The sequence below is a fragment of the Stenella coeruleoalba genome (genome assembly GCF_951394435.1).
Source record: "Stenella coeruleoalba genome assembly, chromosome: X".
In the NCBI taxonomy this organism is placed as follows: domain Eukaryota; kingdom Metazoa; phylum Chordata; class Mammalia; order Artiodactyla; family Delphinidae; genus Stenella; species Stenella coeruleoalba.
Window position 1 is genome coordinate 12,428,459 of NC_137152.1, and position 22,332 is coordinate 12,450,790.

Below are 22,332 nucleotides of genomic sequence, written 5' to 3' on the forward strand. Positions count from 1 at the left end.
CAGCATCATGTCACCCTTTCTAACAGAGAAACGTTATTGTTTTAAAATCCTGCTAAAACTCCCCAGAGAACAATATTTCCTTCACTTTGTGTTTTCCATTCTCTCCCTAGAAGAAAGTTACAATAACATTGTCTTAGTCTTTTTTCCACACACACACGCACGCACGCACGCACGCACGCTCCTCATTCTGCAAAACTTGAACCCTATTTTAAGGGTCAGTTCAAGACCTACTCTTCTGCTTTCCATCCTTTTCCTGAACTCCCATTTCTTATACTCTGCAGTAGCTCCCCAACCTGGCTGTGAACCCTAATTACCCGGGGGTCTCCTTCAAAATAAAATTTTTTTCTGGGCCCCACTTGAAATTCAGTCTCTGGAGTTGGTCTGCATTTTGAAATTCTCCAGGTGATTTTAATGTGTCCCAGCACCCATCAACTGGGAACCATTAATTAATACGCATTACATGATTAATAATTAATTGTTGCCTGGCTAATTTATGTAGCTTGGCCTGTGTTCTATATCACGACTTCTCAACCTTTAAACTGCATGTGCGTCACCTAACTATCTTGTTAAAATGAGGATTCTGATTCAGCAGATCTACGTGGGCTTCAGATTATGCGTTGCTAATGAGCTCCCAGGTGGTGCTGATGCTGCAGGTCCAGGGACCACACTTTGCGTGCTCAGCTTGTAGGTGTTGAATACTCTGGGATTGGGGTCTCTGCTTTCAGATTTCTTTCCTGTTTCAAATGATACAATCACTAAATAGTCAATTCAAGGCCACTGTTTAAAATTATGTGCCTTTTATCCAATGCTATTTACAATTATCCTCCTTGATACAGCTTTACAAAGTGATCCACCCATTTTTTTTTCCTAAAATTTTCTACCCTTTCTCTCAGGATCTCAATAATGAAGGTTCTATTACCACTTAGGGAAGTATTTAATCTGATATTCCTGTTAAGAGGATTTAATGTGGAAGGAACACACAGCGATGCTCATACTTAAAGACACATTTTAAATCCTCTAGTGGAGTCCTTCTCAATGCAAAATCTTCAAATTCAGTTGCATCAGAATCACCTGGGTGCCTGTTACAAAGCTACTTTCTGTACTCCATTCAGACCTCCTAAGGAGAATCCTTGGGGGAGGGGTTTAGGAATGCCTTTTAAGCAAGCTTCGCAAGAGCAAGCACATTGAAGTTTGAGTAACACTGATCTAAGCCAGCCTCCTTCTTCTGACAGCAGTCGACATTTATTTTGTACATACTCCTTGCAGGCCACTGTGCTGATCACCTTATATGACAGTTTCATTTCATTGTAACCCTCATAACAACCGTAGGAGATAGTATTATTATTTGAGGAAACTAGAGAGGTTAAGAAAGTTACCCTAGGTCACACAGTTAATGAGTGTCAGAGTTGAGTCTTTTTTTTTTTTTTTAATATTTATTTATTTATTTTGGCTATGCTGGGTCTTAGTTGCAGTATGTGGGATCTTTGTTGCCACGTGTGCGATCTTTAGTTGCCACATGCAGGATCTTTTAGTTGCGGCATGTGGGCTATTAGTTGCAGCATGCAGGATCTAGTTCCCTGGCCAGGGATCGAACCCAGGCCCCCTGCATTGGGAGTGTGGAGTCTTCACCACTGGACCACCAGGGAAGTCCCCAGAGTTGAGTCTTGAACCCAGATGTCCTGGCAGTCTTTCTATTGTATTTACTTTCTTGTGTGTGTGTGTGTGTGTGTGTGTGTGTGTGTGTTTACTTTGTAGTTCCCTTCTCCTACTATAAACTGTTTCACTAAAGGGTTCTTTCATATATTCCCTGCCTCTATCCCATTCTTAGAAATAATCAAAAGAGAACCGCGAGCCACCAGCACTGAGGGCCACTCCAGCTCATCCCTTGCTGCATAGCTGCTCTTTACCTTTAGCTCAGCCAGCCCCACCCTGCAGTTCAGGCTGCTCATTTACAAAGCTGGGGCAGGGATGATTTGGTTTATTAAGGATGTTAAAGGATAATGTTCAAAAAAAGCAAAATCATGACTCTCATACAAATGGAAAATGAAAAAGTGGCACATATTTTTTATTGAACTCATTAATTGACAGAACTGGAAAAGACGTTACAAAGAAGGCAAAGAACCACAAAATTCTATACAGTAAAGGAATGTTGAAATGAATTTGCAAAAACTGGTCTAATCATTGGACAATAATAAATTGCATTCCACTGCACAGAGCTAGTTTGTACTTCTGTGGACAAGAATTATTTATGTTGTCATAAGTTTTCTGCTAGTTAATTTCTATCTCTTCAGAGTCTTAGCCTTGTCAAAGGCAAAGGCCTATGCACTGGTAGGATGAGAGAATCCTGAGACTCCAGCATTCCATTGAAAGGATACTCAATAATTTCTTTTGCGCATTCCAAAGTCTTACACTTTTCCTTATACTCTCTCTCTCTCTGCCTCCTAGAGATCAGACTAATCTCTAAGAATGGTTATTCATGGTCACAAAATAAGGCTGGTCTCAGAAGGTTTGGCCTGACTATTTACACAGATATCACAAGTATTAATTTACTATATAGGCCTTCCTAAGTTAACTTTGCTGGAAGTTTTCATAAGGAAACTCAGATTGGACTTTTAAAAGCCTCTATTATTTGCTACCTTGAAGCTAGGAAACCAAGCTGAAGAAACTCTGTATCAGATTTCACTTGCACTATCTATAAATTCTCCTCAAGGTCCCCCAAATGTACCAAGTGCCCTGGCCTGCAGGAAGTAACGTTCTTGATCTCATGTAAGGCTGGACGCTCTAAGTACTGTGAGCATTTTCCTGGGAGGGTTTTGTAGGTATTAGTTCCGGAAATAAAATCAATTTGAGTTCCATAAAAGTGTCTGGCCATACCTGATTCAATGAGCATAATTCTCAAGTATGATACTCCAGAGAATATCTTGGTCATCTAATTGTGTCTTCCAATTAATTCTAGTAATAAGGAGAACAGGTTCTTAATGAAACTATGCCATAAAAAATAAGGAAACTTAGTTGAAGTTTTGGGATTTGGGGGCAGTGGCAGAGAAAGGAAAGGTATCAGTTAGAATCAAGTATTATTTTAAATGTTATGGGTTACAAAAACATCCATCAACTGGTGAAAGAATAAAATGTGGCAGGGCTTCCCTGGTGGTGCAGTGGTTGAGAGTCCGCCTGCCGATGCAGGGAACACAGGTTCGTGCCCTGGTCCGGGAAGATCCCACATGCCGCAAAGCGGCTGGGCCCGTGAGCCATGGCCGCTGAGCCTGCGCTTCCGGAGCCTGTGCTCCGCAACGGGAGAGGCCACAACAGTAAGAGGCCCGCGTACCGCAAAAAAAAAAAAAAAAAAAAAAAAAAATGTGGCAAACCTATACAATGAAATGTTATTCAGCAATCAAAAAGAATGAAGTGCTGATAGGTGCTACTGCATGCGTGAACCTTGAAAGCGTGTGCTAAGTGAAAGAAGCCAGACACGGCAGACCACACATATGATTCAATTTGTATGAAATGTGCAGAATAGGCCAATCCATAGGGCCAGAAAGTAGATGAGTGGTTTCTAGAGGCTGGAGTGATGGGGGTAATGGACAGTGAGTGACTGCTAAGGGGTGCGGGGTTTATTTTTAGGATGATACGTGTTCTAAAATTGACTGTGGTGGTGGCAAAGTTCACTGTGTGAATATACTAAAAACCATTGAATTGTATACTTTAAATGAATGAATTGTGTGGTGTGTGAATTACATCCCAATAAAACTGTCAGAAATGTTATACGTTACAGACAGCTTAAGTAGAAAGGGAAAGGTCTTTCTTATATAATCTTAAGGGGAAAATATTTATAAATATCAACTTTATTTCAAACAAGTAACCACAATAAAAATTTTCTCATCAGTTCATTCACTCTGGTGTAATTAGTTCTTGTTCTGATGGATCTTGGGTCAATAGTGTCATGAGACCATCTGCTTCTTGACTAAAAAGAGTTCTGGAAATCCTGATCCAGTGCACTGGTATGATCTTAAAGTTATCTAAGCAATGCCATCAGAAGCCTGTACCTGACAGTCTTTCTTTTCAAAGTGTCAGTAATTTGAATTACCTGTTATAGTCCTTTTTCACAAGGCTCTGAGATGGTCCTTTTTTGTTGTAGACTCAAACATGACCTGTAGCTTACAGCAGAGTTTTCAAGCAAGAAATTCGAGTAAAATAAAAACTATCTGCAGAGCAAAAAGACTGTCACTGAAGACTAATGTTTACTGAAAATTTTCATATGTGAAAGGTCTGATGAGAATTCATAATAAGCATAATGCAACTGACTAGGAAATTAGATTATTTCCAGACCATGAAAAGCAAAGATAATAACTTTACATTTCATTCTAAAAATGTATACAAATGTCTTTAAGCATAATGATTATGCCTATTTTCAACAAAGTTAATGAATGTTACATTTGATGTGTACAAATGGATGAACACCAAAAAATGGATGAACATAATTATTCAGAAGGAAAGAAATCTTGAGATATGTAATAATCCTGAAACACAATAATCCTGAAACACAATGTATATAATATACTAAGACTATTGTAAGCATATACTAAGAATATACCAAGAATATCAAGTTAAAGAGATTCAGTGAGTCTGGAACAGTTTTTTGATATCTATATTTTTATAAAATCCCATGGGTAAATCTGATATATATCCCCAGTTGAAATCCACTGTCCTAGAAGATGCTAGATTCAAACTAAAGAAACAAGGCTGTGGTCTAGTTGACTTTATTTTTTTTTTGGCTGTGCCTCGTGCCATGTGGGAAATTAGTTCCTGACCAGGGATCGAACCCATACCCCCTGCAGTGGAAGCACCGGAGTCTTAACAATTGGACACGGAGTCTTAACAATTGGACCGCCAGGGAAATCCCCCAAAGCATTCAATTTCTAAAAATACTTACATTCATGACATTTACTTAAGCACATTTAACCTAGGGAAGGTTGAGTATCTCTTCTTATTTGACTACTCTTCCCATGTAACTCACCAATGGTAACTAATAAAGAAACCTAATATTTCCAGCATCTCTCTTTTTGGAAGGTAAGAGAACAAACCTTTGTGATTTTTCCAGAAGCCCTCCAAGAAATCACAAAGATAGTTTTAGGTGTAAAATATATTCTGAAAGTTTTGTTTATCTTTTTTTGTATTAAGGATCTGATTTGGAGAAGGCAAAAGTCAAAGAAGTTGCCACAAGAGCCTGGGACACTTGATCAAGGTAGGATTATGGGTACCTGGGAAACAACATCTGGTTCTATATTTAATCAAAGTGGCAATAAATATTTTAAAATAAAAAAGAAAGTAACACAATTGTAAAGAATCTTAGTTCTTTCATAAGTAAAGAACAAGAAACCTTTATTCTCTTTTTTCCTTAAATAGTTGAGTAAATAAAGTCAACATAAAGTGCAGGAAATTATTCTGGTCACACACAATCTCTGCTATCTAGGAAAAAAAAAACCCTTCATGTTGTAGGCAAAGGCAGTAAGCAATAAGCCAAGGAAATACAGCCATTAAAATTAAGTACACTTTGTCAAGATTTTAACACGTTATAACTTTTTTTCAGGGCAAATAAAATTTACTTTCTAAGTTTTGTCCCTCATTAGCTCCTTCATAGTCTAGAACAACGTGACACTTTAAGACAGATCTTAGGGGCTCTGCAAGGTTAGCAACAGTTTTATTATAATTTTAAGATGATATTAGGTTAGGTTACAAAGAGACTGGGCTCTCATCTTAGGTACCTTCTCTTGCCCTCTCACCTACTCCCTCTGAGGGAAACCAGTTGCTGTGTTTTGATCTGCCCTATGGAGAGGCCTACACGGCATGGAATAGATAGATGCCTCTGTCTAACAGTCAGCAACAATCTGAATCCTGCCAACAGTCATGTGAGTGAGCTTGAAAGCAGATTTCCCCCCCAGTTGAGGCTTGAGATGACTATGTCCTTAGCTGCCTCCTTGTCTGCAGCCTTGTGTCAGCACCACCCAGCTAAGCTGCCCTCAAGTTCCTGACCCTCAAAAACTGTGAGATAAATGTTTGTTGTTTGAAGCTGCTATGTTTTGAGTGGGGAGAGGAGAATTTGTTATACAGCAATCAGTAACTAATACACCCCTCATCCCATCTCACGTGTAAGGTTTTTCAGGTTACAAAGACTTCCACATACTGATTTCATTCAATCCCCACAGTGGTCATTGGAATATTGTCCCCGTGCTCGCTTCAGCACCACATATACTAAAGTTGGAATATTGTCCCCGTTTTACAGATGCAGAGGAGTGGTCACCCAAGATTACAACTAGTAAATTCTAGACTGAGGACTAGGAAGATCTTGAGCATTTTAACTCTCAGCCCGGGCTACGTAGTTCTACTACAAGCTACCAATGTAAAGAGTGTCACTCCGAACCCATCTGTCAAGGCTGTCACTACAGTGAATTTCATATCTGTAAAACATTCACTAACATGACTTTCCCTAAGATAAATAGCCATTAAGTATGTTATAAAATACAGCAGAAGGGTCTAAAACAAAGCCATCTTTCCAATAAAAAAATAATCTATTGCCTTATAGAAGTGTTTGAATATCAGCTTTTTTTCCAACTAGCTGGCCCAATACAATCCAAAAAGGATTGGGCCAGAGAAAAATAAGAATTAGTATGCTTTTGTCTCAGATAAATTTCAACAGCAGTTCACTGATTATGGTAATAGTGCCCTGTTATGAAAATGTCCTAACAGAGCTCCTTATGTCAGGCATTTAAGTCACTAGGCAGATTATTTCCCAGAATGTCTTGAAATATTCAAGTAAAGACACTAAAATGATAAGAAATGTGGAATTCTTACTGAGGAGTATAATTAACAGGTATCTTTATCCAGTTCTCAGTTATCCACCTGGTGATCTGCCTCGTGAGTTTCCTGAGGGTGAAGACCTGAGCCTGTTCATTTATGGATATCACCAGCAGCATCATTTGCTTGGCACGCAAAAGGTGATCATATATTTTAATCTATTAATTGTTTAGTGGTTTTGAATCACATTTTACTCACTTCCCCACATGATACTTTCTCAGAAACATGCTTTATAGTGGCAGAGGAAGAATTAAAAATATCAATATTGAGAAGAGGGATATGAGGGGAAGGAGATGCAAAACAGTTTTATTGTTACTCTTTCTTGGTAGCCATAATAATATATATTTTTAAAGAATATTATTTAAAGTTATAATAACAAATATAACCAAGAAAACAAAAATACTGACCTTGCTAAATATCAAAAGAACTATGATAGAAAGCAAAGAAAATGATGTAAAAGTTATGTCGATCAATATAACACCAAAATAGGAAAACCAAGAACAAATGTATCCGTCATATAAATACATGTAACTGGGCTTAACTCACATTAAAAACAGACAGATCCTCAGATTGGGTGACAACCCTATGCTCTATTTAAGATAACCCAAGACAGAGCAAGATGACCAAAACCAAAACCAACTGTCTTAGATCAGGCTGCTATAACAAAAATACCATAGACTGGGAGGCTTATAAACAAAAGAAATTTATTTTTCACAGTTCTGGAGGCTGGAAGTTCAAGATAAGAGTACCAGCATGGTTGGATTCTAATGAGAATCTTTTTCCAGGTTGCAGACTGCAGACTTCTTGTTTTATCCTCACGTGATGGAGAGCAGAGGGAGCTCACTGGGTTCTCATTTGCAAGGGCACTAATCCCGTTAATGAGGGATTCAACCTCATAGCCTAATCACCTAGCAAAGGTCCCACCTTCTAATACCATCACATTGGGGGTTAGGGTTTCAGTATATGAATTTTGGAGGAACATGAACATTCATGCAGTAGCACCAAATGTTACAGAAGACCCAAACTATATAATATGCTACATATGGAAATATATTCAATTGTACACACTGAAAATAGAGAATTTATTCTTCTTTTGAGTATCCAAGAGAAACTGACTACATATGATGTCACCAGAAAAATTCAATATCTTCTGAAAGACAGAATTGGTACAGGAAATATTTTCTGAACATATTGCAATAAAACTTGAAGTTAATTTAAAAATTTTAAAAAATTTTAAGGCCTTTCACTTAGAAATTTTTAAAAAACTCATAAAAATAAATTTTAAAGAATTAACTAGCAAAAAAGTGATAAAGAACACACTACATATCAGTACCTATAGGCTAGAGCTAAATCAGTGCTCAGAGAAAAATTCATAAATAATTATATAAAAATAATAAAGTTTAATTAAGTATCCAACTAAAGAAATGACGGAATTAATAAAGAAAAATTTGAAAATAGTCAGAACCAAAATAAAACCAGTATTATTAATAAATAAATCACCAAAAAATGTTTGTGTTAAAAAGTAGAATTAAATGGGTAAATAACAAGCTAACCTAATTAAGAAAAATTGGGAAGAAATCACAAATCCACAAAATAAGAAATGACAAATTAGAAATAGCCACAGAGGGACTTTGCTGGTGGCACAGCAGTTGAGAATCTGCCTGCCAGTGCAGGGGACATGGGTTCAATCCCTGGTTCAGGAAGATCCCACATGCCGCAGAGCAACTAAGCCCGTGCACCACAACTACTGAGCCTGTGTGCCACAACTATTGAAGCCTGTGCGCCTAGAGCCCGTGCTCCGCAACAAGAGAAGCCACCGCAATGAGAAGCCTGCACACTGCAACAAAGAGTAGCCCCTATTTGCCGCAACTAGAGAAAGCCCACACACAGCAACGAAGACCCAACACAGCCAAAAATAAATAAATAAAATAGCCACAGTGACAAAGGATTAGGGAAAAAGAAAGAAATTAAGAGATGGCTTTGCCAAATACCTTGCAAATAAAATCGGAAACCAAAAATAAAAAAAAAAGACTAATATTATACAAAAATTTAATTTACCAAAAACTGCCTTCAGAAGAGAGAGGAAGCTTAAACTGATTGATTTTCGTAGACCAACACAAGGTGTCAATTACTTTCACAGGGGAATTCTACAAAACCTTGGAAGAACAGACTATTCCAGTGATGTTTGTACTAATCCAAAGCTTAGAAACACAACATTTTCCAGATGGTTTTTATGAAGAAAGTATAACATTGGCACCAAAAACCTGAAAAAGATTGCAGTGTGATCAGACTTCCTGAGTGTGAATTTCAGCTCTGCTACTGTGTAGTTTTGTTATCATAGATAAGTGACTAATGTCTTTGTGCCTCAGTTTTCTTATCTGTAAGGAACTTTCTAAGTCACGGACCACTGCTTGGTCCCATGAGGGCTCTTACGGGCACTGGCCTCGACTGTCACCCAGCAATGCAGCAGAGGACCCAATGGGAGTGGACTTGTGACACACCCCTGGGAATTCCAAAATATACTTGGAACAGGGAGGCTTTGCCTGAAAGAGAAGTGCTGTATTACAAAGGTGGAAGCAATGAGCAAATAAAATTTCCATTGCTGTGACTTCATTTGTGTGGGCACAGATTGGCGAGGCCAAAGGTTATTTGAGTTAAATATAAGTATGCAAAGATATTCCCTTACACACGCTGGAGTTCAGAAAGAGGAACAGAGCTGGGACTGTGGGGTCTGGAAGGGTTAGAGACAGTGGAGAAGGAAAGGTGTGGCTCATCTCGGTTACTTCTCTAAGTACCTCACCAAACATGTCACCTCACATCTCAGAGCCTCAGGTTCCTCATCTTCAAAGTTAGGCTGATTAAACTGTTTATCTGAAGGATTGTTGTGAGCCTCAGATGGGGATGTTCTTTGTCCTTCCATTATCTCCCAGTCTGTCGTCCCACTCCTGGCCTCCCTACCTTCCCTACCCAACTTGGACCAGTACTTCAAATTCCCTCATATCCCCATCCTATGATTATTTTCATACAGATTTTTTTTAAAGCCTCTGGGTTAAGGCCACAATTTGTACCTTCTGCTTATATACCCAGAGGTTGAACACTGTTGGTAGAAACCATACAACCACAAAGCTGGACGCTACTGCCTACTCAAGGATTCAGTCTCAGGGCCACAATACCATCCCTTGATCATTTCTCTTGTTCTTTCTCGTATTCCTCTCACATCTTCTCAGTGAACATCAAAAATTGCCACCATGCTCCTCAAGCCATTATTCAATCCATAAGCCCCACACTTTCAGCAGATGACAAAGCTTCTTCCTTGGTGGAGAGTGGTTGAGGCCCTCAGGCATGATTTCCTTCAACTTTCAGCCCAGCCTCCCCACGAGCACATCTTCAGACATGCCCACACTTAACTTCTGTCCTCCAGGCTCAGAAAGTGCTGCTCCCCTCCTCTTATTACCAACGAACCAGCCCTTCCACTTTGGCCGCCATCCACATGCCCTCCATCTCCTCCTTTACCCCAGGGTCCTACTCCCTCAGTCATACCTTCTCTTGAAAGGCTTTGTCTTGCTGCTGGCTCTTTCTCCCCAGCCAGTTAACATCCTAGAGGCTCTCTCTTCTTGAAATCCCTCTTTGAACATTTGTCCCTTGTATTGGGTTGGCCAAAAAGTTCATCTTACGGCAAAACCCGAACAAACTTTTTGGCTGACGGGATATTTACCATCCAGTCTCTCACCTATGCTTTTCATCTTTCCCACTGCTAGTTCCACTTCCTCACTTTCCATTCATGTCTCAACCCACAGCAGTCTGGCTTCTGTCTCTACCAAACTGCGTTATATAAAGTGACTGGGGACCTCCTCATTACCAAATCCAATGGACACTTTCCATCCTTTATCTTACCAGAACACTCAGTTCCTTCCATCTTACAATGAATTAGAAGGCAAAACAATCAGCTAAGAGTGAGAAAAGAGATAGTAGTGGCTTCTCAAAGAAACAGCCTTGTGAATCCATTTTTCAAGAGTGTATCTTAGCCAAATAGTCTTTCCACTAAGTTAGAAATGCAAGCAGCAACAGAAACCATGCGGCGTGCATTAAATTGACGAAAACAATGCCATCAATTTAATGACGGATTCTTTGAGTAATTTAAGTATCAAAACTACCAATTATCGGGCTTCCGTGGTGGCGCAGTGGTTGAGAGTCCGCCTGCCGATGCAGGGTTTGTGCCCCGGGTTCGTGCCCCGGTCCGGGAGGATCCCACGTACCGCGGAGCGGCTGGGCCCGTGAACCATGGCCGCTGAGCCTGCGCGTCCGGAGCCTGTGCTCCGCAACGCGAGAGGCCACAACAGTGAGAGGCCCGCGTACTGCAAAACACAAAAAACAAACAAAACTACCAATTATCTACTTATCTGTGACAATAAACGAGAATTAATTGGTGAAAACAGTGCTATTTAAAAGTCCTTGTGTTTTCAGTATCACTGAAGCCACAAAAATCTCTTCACAAATTTTTATTTAAATAATGGAAGGCTTTTTCAGAAGACCAGAACATGAAAGTGTTAATTGACAAAGAAGCACAGGCCACCTTGTTCTCTGCTACCAGCTTTACAGATTTCACTAAATATCTTACAGACCTGGAACATGAAGTTCTACAGCTATAAGAAAAATCACATGAAATTGGAAATGACAATCTCTAGAACTATGTGGAAGTGCAAATTAACAATACAGCCCAGGAGCTGCCCAAGATGAATAAGAAATGAAAGTCAATAGTTAGATGCACTTGGGGCAAAGTTAATAACAGAAATGCAATTAAGGGAGAATGTAATAAAAGAAAAGGTTGTTTAGGGAAAGTGAAAAGTAAGTGTCATTCTTAGATGAGCAGTTTAGATGTCCAGAGGAAGGGAACTGTTTGATTTCCATGCGCTTCCCTACCATGATATCCAGTGAAGAATCCTAGGGACTAATCACACAGATGAAAACAAGGTATTAGCAACTCATGAGGTTAAGGGAGGCAGAGGTACTAGGGAATCATATTCAGAAAGGATAGCCAAGACTGTAAGCCAATTTACAATGCCAAATGGGTACAGACCAAGCATGTTAGATGCCAAGGTGACAGACCATGCCACATCTCACAGTTGTTGAGGATCAAGTTTCAGGGTGAGGTGTGTACAGCTTCTGGAAATTTCTAGCAGAGAACTGGCAAGAAGGCAGCCAAAGTAGTAGGGTATCCCATCAGCTACAGAGTGTGAGTGAGGGCACATCACATAGGAAGACCGAGGGACGTGCCTGAAAACAAAAACATCTTTGGATGGAGCCCTGGCATGATCCAAACTCTCACTTTCAAGGATTTTTTTTTTTTTTTTGCGGTACGCGGGCCTCTCACTGTTGTGGCCTCTCCCGTTGCGGAGCACAGGCTCCAGACGCGCAGGCTCAGCGGGCATGGCTCACGGGCCCAGCCGCTCCACGGCATGTGGGATCTTCCCCGACCGGGGCACGAACCCGCGTCCCCTGCATCGGCAGGCGGACTCTCAACCACTGCGCCACCAGGGAAGCCCTCAGTAATTTTTTAAGACCAAATCTGGATCCCATGTTGGAGATTGTATTAGTTTCCTATAGCTACTATAAGAACTTACCACCAACTTCGTGGCTTAAAAGAACATTTATGCAGATCCTCATCCTCCAAGATTTTTGTTCAGAAGCCTAGACTGTAAGGAAGCCTTCCAGATGATTCTGATGCAGGTGCTTGTAGATCACATTTTAAGAGACACTATTATTGAGTACTGATGGGCACGGTGACCTTTAGGATTTCACCAAAGTGTTTGGAAACAAAACTTTCTAAATTAAAAAATACATACTCTTGGCTTAAGAATAATTTTGAAAATAGAAATTAAGATTTCAAAAGCACAGGTCAGAATTATGCAATGCGGCTTTGCAGTTATCAGAAGCTGTGTTAAGCAGGGCTACTGCAGTATGTGAGATAACACAAGATGAACAAACAGTGATTAATAACATTTAAGAGAGGCTGGAATCAATAGGTCAGTTATAATGGCTATTCTAGTTATAGTAACTGAGTTAGCATATGATTTACTGTTACTAGATCAATAAGGATGAAGGGAGTCTTTAAACGTTTAGGCAAGTGTGTATGTGAAAAGAGGCTAAAACATAGGACCAGATAAAGAAAAAATACAGTAGAAAATTTATTCAAGGACAGTTTTTTCTCAGAGAGATTTTGTTGCATTGCTGTGATACCAGTTGTCTTGAAAGCAAAACCAAGCTTGAAGGTTCTCGCTTGTTAATATATCACGTACCTATACTTGTAAGTGCATTTTTCAAGTAAGTTTAGCACTTGATGAAAAATCAGAAAACCACTTGACTGGTGATTTGTATTGAAAGGGATCTTTTGCACTGAAAGGGATCTGTTTTATTTGACACAACACAGACAGTGACGGTAACAGGTTAGAGCATTTTGAAAGAATGGGCAAGATTGGCATGAGAAACTATTTATCATCTCTGTTCCAGAATCTTCCACAGTTTAAAAAACGTTTTTGTATTGACTGTTTTATTTTTTAAATAAATTTATTTATTTTATTTATTTATTTTTGGCTGGGTTGGGTCTTCGTTGCTTTGCGCAGGCTCTCTCTAGTTGCAGCGAGCGGGGGCTACCCTTCATTGCAGTGCGTGGGCTTCTCATTGCAGTGGCTTCTCTTGTTGCGGAGCTCGGGCTCTAGGTGCGCGGGCTTCAGTAGTTGTGGCTCATGGGCTCAGTAGTTGTGGCTCGCAGGCTCTAGAGCGCAGGCTCAGTAGTTGTGGCGCACGGGCTTAGTTGTTCCGCGGCATGTGGGATCTTCCCGGATCACGGCTCGAACCCGTGTCCCCTGCATTGGCAGGTGGATTCTTAACCACTGCGCCACCAGGGAAGCCCCTGTATTGACAGTTTTACAGGACAGGTGCTAAGAAATGAAGTAACTAGATAGCTAGTGGGAAGCAGCTGCATAGCACAGGGAGATCAGCTCGGTGCTTTGTGACGGCCTGGAGGGGTGGGATAGGGAGGATGGGAGGGAGGGACACACAAGAGGGAAGAGATACGGGAACATATGTATATATATAACTGATTCATTTTGTTGTAAAGCAGAAACTAACACCATTGTAAAGCAATTATACTCCAATAAAGATGTAAAAAAAAAAAAGAAAAAAAAAGAAATGCAGTAACTATGTTGAGGCAAATTACACAAAGGCAGATTCTAAGAAGGTTGTTCAGGAATAGTTGTTTTTAAAAGATGACAGTAGCGGGACTTCCCTGGTGGGTCAGAGTCCTCTCTCCCAATGCAGGGGGCCCAGGTTCGATCCCTGGTCAGGGAACTAGATCCTCCATGCATGCTGCAGCTAAGAGTCTGCATGCCGCAATGAAGATCATGCATGCCACAACTAAGACCCGGTGCAGCCAAATAAAATAAACACATAAATAAATATTTTTTTAAAAAGATGACAGTAGCAAGTTGAATGGCAACCTCAGAACCTCAAGAAGCAAAAGAGGAGTGCCGTTTGTTTGTTTTATATCCAGGATGTTGCAGATGATTAACTGTTTATAATGAAAGAGAGGAGAGGATATTTGAGGAGAAACTGGATAGCTTTGAAGATATCCCACATTTGGGTGTTTGCATTACCTGAAATCCTCTTATAAAGTGATCGGAACAGATCTGTAAACTGAACAACTCAATGTTAGGAATCATAAAATGTACATATCATAAACTTGACATTCACTTGCCAATCCTTTGCTGTAGGGGTCATGGCTTCTTCCTCCAGTGTAGGTCTGATTGGAATTCCAAGTTGTCCTACTGATGTCAAGAGACGGTATTAGGTGTTTGTTTGTTTTTTTAAATAAATTTTTTGTTTTTTATAATTTTTTTTTTTTTGGCCATGCCACACGGTGTGTGACATCAGTTCCCCGACCAGGAACTGAACCCGTGCCCCCTGCAGTGGAAGCAGAGCCCTAACCATTGGACCACCAGGGAATTCCCAGTGTTAGGTGTTGAGCGGGATTTTCTCCAGCTTTTTTTCTAAATCTTGAAAATTAAGTCCCATAGCTGAAAGCAAAAGGGATTAAGTGGGCCACACCTTCAGTTTACAAAAGTGGCCATGACTCTAGCTGACCATTTGCCTCAGGACTGTGGAAAAGAGCCAGTAGAGCTAGCTTCTATCCACTCCTTGCTAGACCCTGCTCCATGCAAATAGAAGGCTGGAAAGAGGAGAGAGGTTAACTTTGGGGGAAGAGTAGTGCTCAGGAAGAGAGGTGACTCCCCTCTTCTCCCTTTGAGGGGAGGCAATATCCCGAATAATTGGGGAACATTTTCAGGAAAGAAGGCTGACCTCACATTCCCGGGTTGGACATCTGCTCAGTTTACTGACCTGCCCTGCTGATACCCAGGTGGGGGAAGGAGCATTAAGGAGTAATGATAAGGGCCACCCTCTTGGAATTCCCCGTGTACGTGGAAGATGGATTTTGGCTGTCCCCAAAGGAGCTGTTTTGGTTTGAGACCCTACTTAGCAAGATCTGTTGAGACCCTCATCCATCTGTCCATGTTCAGCCTTTAAAGACTTAGTTACATCAGTAATGATGACCAACCTAGCTGAGAAGCACATCTTGCTGGGGAAAGAGACAATGTCTATTTTTCCTCTCCCTTTTCCCCATCCTCTCACCAGAGGGGTAAATGGGGAGAAAGGCAGGGAAATTGGAGAGCCACAGAGAATAAAGAGGAAAGCTTTAAAACAGATAAAAAATTGAAGTTGTAACAAGACTGCTTTAAAAACTGGAATGAGATAGTTTTAAGGACCAAAAGTGATTAAGAAGTTTTACTATAAAAACGAGACTCCCAAAGGAGTGGCCAGAGCACAGTTGGTGGCAGTAACTCCAAAGTGAAAACTTTTTCACATTTGTACCCAACATATTGAAATTTTCACTTAAAAAACTTGAATAATTGAATAATCTACTCCCATAATGCATAGCCTATTATTTCCAGTGGTGGGTTTTTTTCCTTAAGTGAGAACTTAGACTCCAGGGATGCAAACTCAGTAAGGCACACTGTGAAATTGTTTTGCTCCACTAACTCCATCTTTTACTTTTTTTCCATCCATGTCTAATTTGGCAGCAATTTTTAAAGCAATTTGCATTTATTGAGTTTTTCCAAAGGGATTTAAGTTTTCATAACAACAATGTTCTTTTTACACTAACTCCTTTGGTTCATGTAATATTTTAGTTGAATCAAAGAATTAGGAAAACAAGTTAAGTGGCATAAACAAGCTTGGGAGCCAATATAACTGATTCTTCAGAGGTAGACAACCTGAATGTTGTGAACAGAGTGATGGGCATATTAGAGATGCTTTTTCCCCTGACTCCTCTCTAGCGTGTCTGACCCTCCAGGTCAGACTGACTGGCCCACGGGACAGAGGGTGCTCACAGCTAGTCGGCTTCTCCTGCATATTTTAAAGCTGTGAGAGAAAACATTTTGAACTTCAGTAGGGACATCTGGGGTTACCTTGAATAAATGTAAACTATTTCCTTTAATCCACTAAGTAATCCGCACTCTCCCTGCTTGAGAATAATGCTTATTTAATATAAATTACTCACTTCTGATGATCGCCAAGGTAAAATGAATAAAATCTCCCTGAATGTAGGCAGTAGGAAACAACACCATCCCTCTCTGAGCAGTAGAAAAGAACACCATCCCTCTTTAGAGATCCTTCAACATGGCCCACCTCTATTTTCAACTTCATTTTCTGCAATTTCAAGCCCCAATTTAATCAACCTTAGGCAGTATGCAATAATATGTTAATGTCTCATTTTGTCTGCATTGATCTCTCTAGTAAAGAGAGCTGATATTAAGAGGCTATATTCAGATGCATGCCTATTATTTCTAGTTCCCATTCAAGAGTTTCGTCATTAGAGCTATTATCTTAATTTTACCTAGAATAGCTGTTCATTGTCTCTAGGAATCTGGTTTCTTTTCCACTCCCCTTTCAGTGGGAGTGACACAAATCTAATCTCAGTCAATTCAGGGGTTTCCTCCAAAGCACATTTTTAAGACCGAAGGTTCTTAAATATCACCAAGGAGATGAAAATGGGAAAAATCTGATCCTGAAGTTCCTCTGTCCTGAATTTTTCTCATCAGCAGATCGGCTGCTTGTGGCCCATTGTTTAGGACATGGGGATTATTTTGCTCCATTATCACTCCACTGGGGCACAATGATGGCACCTCCCTCTGAGGCCGCTGGGGCATCACCTGCCCAGACTCACCATGATTCTATTTCCTGTCACACCAGGAACAAACTTGCCAGCAGGGCTGCAAACACTTTTATTCCTGTCTTCAGAGTGTGTGTAAAAGATAGGAAGACATTTGGATTTCTCTCTTGCCCTACTCAGGATTAGTTAGAAGCCACTTTAAGTCACTTAGTTTTTGCAGCATTCATTCATCCAAAAATATCTGTTGAATGCATACTATATGCCAAGCACTACACAGCGCAGTATGTTCCTGATGACCTAAAGATGAGCTCACCTCTCCCTGGCAGACAGGGCAACTATGAGAGACTTGGCTAGGCATCTTTCTCTGAACATTTCAAGAAGGGCTATAAGCTTAAAAGCCAGGTGCAAGGTGAGGGTTATCTGGATGACAGTTTGCAGAACTAGACTAGAGTCTCAATTCCACTGATAATGTTAAATTCTTTGTAAGAGGAAGACTTCTTTATCACCTACCTTTGTGTTTCTCCCCCCGCCACCCCCCACCATGATACCTAGCACAGTTTTTCCTGCATGTGGCAAATAATCAATAAAAAGGTTTTAAATGAGTATAACTGAATATTTTATATACCACTCTATTTTCATAAAATTTTAAATATGCCATGCATTTTACTAGAGCAAGATAAAGCTCAGAAATCTAGCTTTGTGCCATATCTACTGTTTCAAGATAATCAACCTCTTGGTTTTGACAAGTGTTTTAATAATTATAGCCTAAAGATGCTGAGGCAGCTTCCAAAACTAACAAATGCATTATGACTATTTTTAAAAAATCAAAGCTTTTTGAATGGGACACCTAAAGAGAAAGTAACTTTTCCCTGAAGGAAGTAATTGTCCTATCACGAAAAACAATTACCGTTAAATGCTGAATTGAATTAACCAGTAAAGAAATACCTTAATCTGCAGTTAGTAATCCTCATGCAGCCCTTGTGGAATTCCAATTGCCATTATTTTTGTGACTCCCCCCCAAATCTGCAAATACTCAAGAGCCACTTTGTCTTCTGGAACAAAGCTATTGCTTAAAGTTATTAGGATTTTAAGAGAAAGTTCAGGATCAAAAACTAAAGGTGAGAACAGGATTTCTATGATGTATTACCTAGAATTGTTTGCTTCAGCCAACCTGGTTCCTGGTAATAGATTCTGAAAAGCATAGTAAAATTAATGCTTTTGAACAAGTAAAGGGCTTTAAATTTTCACGTAGCTCTGTTATTTTCTTTTAAAAAAGACACGGAAATTAATAGTTCTAAAGTAGAACTTGAACTCTTCCATGTGAACTTGTGGAGTGTTTTCTTTTAATCTTTGACTTTTTCTCCTCGATATAGAGTGAAACTAGATAGGATGAGAATACTGGCTCATTGATTCTAGTTAAATAAGACATTACTGCAGTTTGAAAACTGAATGAGTCGTTTTGCTCAGCACAAGTCAGTAGCCATCCAGCCAATGGAATACTATGAAAAAATGATCTATCGTGGCCCTTTACATGTTTTATTTTATTTGGTCTGATGCTTATTTTATACCTGATGGCGAGAAGGATGAGGAGTTTTGCAAGCAATGTATGTAGCAATGAATGGAACGGCATCGTTCTGCTTCCTCTTATTTTTCATTATCCTGTCATCTCTTCCTTTGGTGAATTTACGTCCTTCTACTGTATTCCACAGATGATTTTTAAGAAATAAAATGTCAAAACAAAGACTCTTTTTTGTTGAACAATTTGTAGAACAATTAAGGTAGTACTATCAGGGACTGTAAGGAAAGGTGAGATCTTTAAAATAAATAAATAAATAAATAAATATATATATATATATGTAAAGTATTATTGGTACTTTGGCCTCATAGTTTCATAACAGTGAAGGAATGAAGGAAATGTTCTAACGTGAGAATTTAAATATTATTTTTAAAACACAAAGAAAGCTTACTGGATTATCACAGTTGTGAGGGGAAAATACATCTCTCCTTTTGCTTAAATGAAATAGAAAAGATGACACATTCACAGAAAGATAGACAAGATGAAAAGGCAGACGGCTATGTACCAGATGAAGGAAAAAAATAAAGCCCCAGGAAAACAACTAAATGAAGTGGAGATAGGCACCCTTCCAGAAAAAGAATTCAGAATAATGATAGTGAAGATGATCCAGGACCTCGGAAAAAGAATGGAGGCAAAGATCGAGAAGATGCAACAAATGTTTAAAAAAGACCTAGAAGAATTAAAGAACAAACAAACAGAGATGAATACAATACCTGAAATGAAAACTACACTAGAAGGAATCAAAGCAGAATAACTGAGGCAGAAGAATGGATAAGTGACCTGGAAGACAGAATGGTGGAATTCACTGCCACAGAACAGAATAAAGAAAAAAGAATGAAAAGAAATGAAGACAGCCTAAGAGACCTCTGGGACAACATTAAACGCAACAACATTCACATTATAGGGGTCCAAAAGGAGAAGAGAGAGAGAAAGGACCCGAGAAAATATTTGAAGAGATTATAGTCGAAAACATCCCTAACATGGGAAAGGAAATAGCCACCCAAGTCCAGGAAGCACAGAGAGTCCCAGGCAGGATAAACCCAAGGAGAAACACACCGAGACACATAGTAATCAAACTGACAAAAATTAAAGATGAAGAAAAATTGTTGAAAGCAACAAGGGAAAAACAACAAATAACATACAAGGGAACTCCCATAAGGTTAACAGCTGATTTCTCAGCAGAAACTCTACAAGCTAGAAGGGAGTGGCATGATATACTTAAAGTGATGAAAAGGAAGAACCTACAACGAAGATTACTCTACCCAGCAAGGATCTCATTCAGATTCAACTGAGAAATCAAAAGCTTTAGAGACAAGCAAAAGCTAAGAGAATTCAGCTCCACCAAACCAGCTCTACAACAAATGCTAAAGCAACTTCTCTAAGTGGGAAACACAAGAGAAGAAAAGGACCTACAAAAACAAACCCAAAACAATTAAGAAAATGGTCATAGGAACATACATATCCATAATTACCTTAAACGTGAATGGATTAAATGCTCCAACCAAAAGACACAGGCTTGCTGAATGGATACAAAAACAAGACCCATCTATATGCTGTCTACAAGAGACCCACTTCAGACCTAGAGACACATTCAGACTGAAAGTGAGGGGATGGAAAAAGATATTCCATGCAAATGGAAATCAAAAGAAAGCTGGAGTAGCAATACTCATATCACGTAAAATGGACTTTAAAATAAAGAATGTGGGGCTTCCCTCGTGGCTCAGTGCTTAAGAATCCGCCTGCCAATGCAGGGGACATGGGTTCAAGCCCTGGTCCAGGAAGATCCCACATGCCGTGGAGCAACTAAGCCCACGTGCCACAACTACTGACCCTGTGCTCTAGAGCCCACGAGCCACAACTACTGAGCCCACATGCCACAACTACTGAAGCCCATGCGCCTAGAACCCGTGCTCTGCAACAAGAGAAGCCACCGCAATGAGAAGCCCGCAGGCACCGCAATGAACTGTAGCCCCTGCCTGCCAAAATTAGAGAGAGCCCGAGCGCAGCACCGAAGACACAATGCAGCCAAAAATAAATAAATAAATAAAAAGAAAGAAAGAAAGAATGTTACAAGAGACAAGGAAGGGCACTACATAATGATCAAGGAATCAATCCAAGAAGAAGATGTAACAATTATAAATATATATGCACCCAACATAGGAGCACCTCAATACATAAGGCTACTGCTAACAGCTATAAAAGAGGATATCGACAGTAACACAGTAATAGTGGGGGACTTAAACACCTCACTTACACCAATGGACAGATCATCCAAAGTGAAAATAAATAAGGAAACAGAAGCTTTAAATGACACAACAGACCAGGTAGATTTAATTGATATTTATAGGACATTCCATCCAAAAACAGCAGATTACACTTTCTTCTCAAGTGCCCACGGAACATTCTCCAGGATAGATCACATCTTGGGTCACCAATCAAGCCACAGTAAATTTAGGAAAATTGAAATCATATCAAGCATCTTTTCTGACCACAACGCTATGAGATTAGAAGTGAATTACAGGGGAAAAAAACGTAGAAAACGCAGACACATGGAGGCTAAACAAGACGTTACTAAATAACCAAAAGATCACTGAAGAAATCAAAGAGGAAATCAAAAAATACATAGAGACAAATGACAATGAAAACACGATGATCCAAAACCTATGGGATGCAGCAAAAGCAGTTCTAAGAGGGAAGTTTATAGCTATACAAGGCTACCTCAAGAAACAAGAAACATCTCAAATAAACAATCTAACCTTACACCTAAAGGAACTAGAGAAAGAAGAACAAACAAAACCCAAAGTTAGCAGAAGGGAAGAAATCATAAAGATCAGAGCAGAAATAAATGAAATAGAAACAAAGACAATAATAGCAAAGATCAATAAAACTAAAAACTGATTCTTTGAGAAGATAAACAAAATTGATAAACCATTAGCCAGGCTCATCAAGAAAAAAAGGGAGAAGACTCAAATCAATAAAATTAGAAATGAAAAAGGAGAAGTTACAGCAGACAACGCAGAAATACAAAGCATCCTAAGAGACTACTACAGGCAACTCTATGCCAATAAAATGGACAACCTGGAAGAAATGGACAAAATCTTAGAAAGGGATAACCTTCCAAGACTGAACCAGGAAGAAACAGAAAATAGGAACAGACCAATCACAAGTAATGAAGTTGAAACTGTGATGAAAAATCTTCCAACAAACAGAAGCCCAAGACCAGATGGCTTCACAGGTGAATTCTATCAAACATTTAGAGAGGAGCTAACACCCATCCTTCTTAAACTCTTCCAAAAAATTGCAGAGGAAGGAACACTCCCAAACTCATCCTATGAGGCCACCTTCACCCTGATGCCAAAACCAGACAAAGATACTACAGAGAAAGAAAATTATAGACCAATATCACTGATGAATATAGATGCAAAAATCCTCAACAAAATACTAGCAAACAGAATCCAACAACACATTAAAAGGATCATACACCGTGATCAAGTGGGATTTATCCCAGAGATGCAAGGATTCTTCAATATACGTAAATCACTCAATGTGATAAACCATATTAACAAATCGAAGAATAAAAACCATATGATCATCTCAATAGATGGAGAAAAAGCTTTTGACAAAATTCAACACCGATTTATGATAAAAACCCTCCAGAAAGTGGGCATAGAGGGAACCT

The 22,332-nt window shown here is 39.6% G+C and overlaps 1 protein-coding gene across 1 annotated transcript in view; it reads left to right on the plus strand.

Annotated features, from left to right (window-relative positions):
- The window catches only part of LOC307180822 (uncharacterized protein), a 63,802-nt gene that overhangs the window by 37,641 nt on the left and 3,829 nt on the right, over positions 1-22,332 (plus strand). The window contains exons 3-4 of the mRNA XM_079911334.1: positions 5,179-5,242; positions 6,883-6,992. Coding sequence (XP_079767460.1) covers positions 5,179-5,242; positions 6,883-6,992 — 174 coding nt within the window. The remainder of the gene's footprint in view (positions 1-5,178; positions 5,243-6,882; positions 6,993-22,332) is intronic.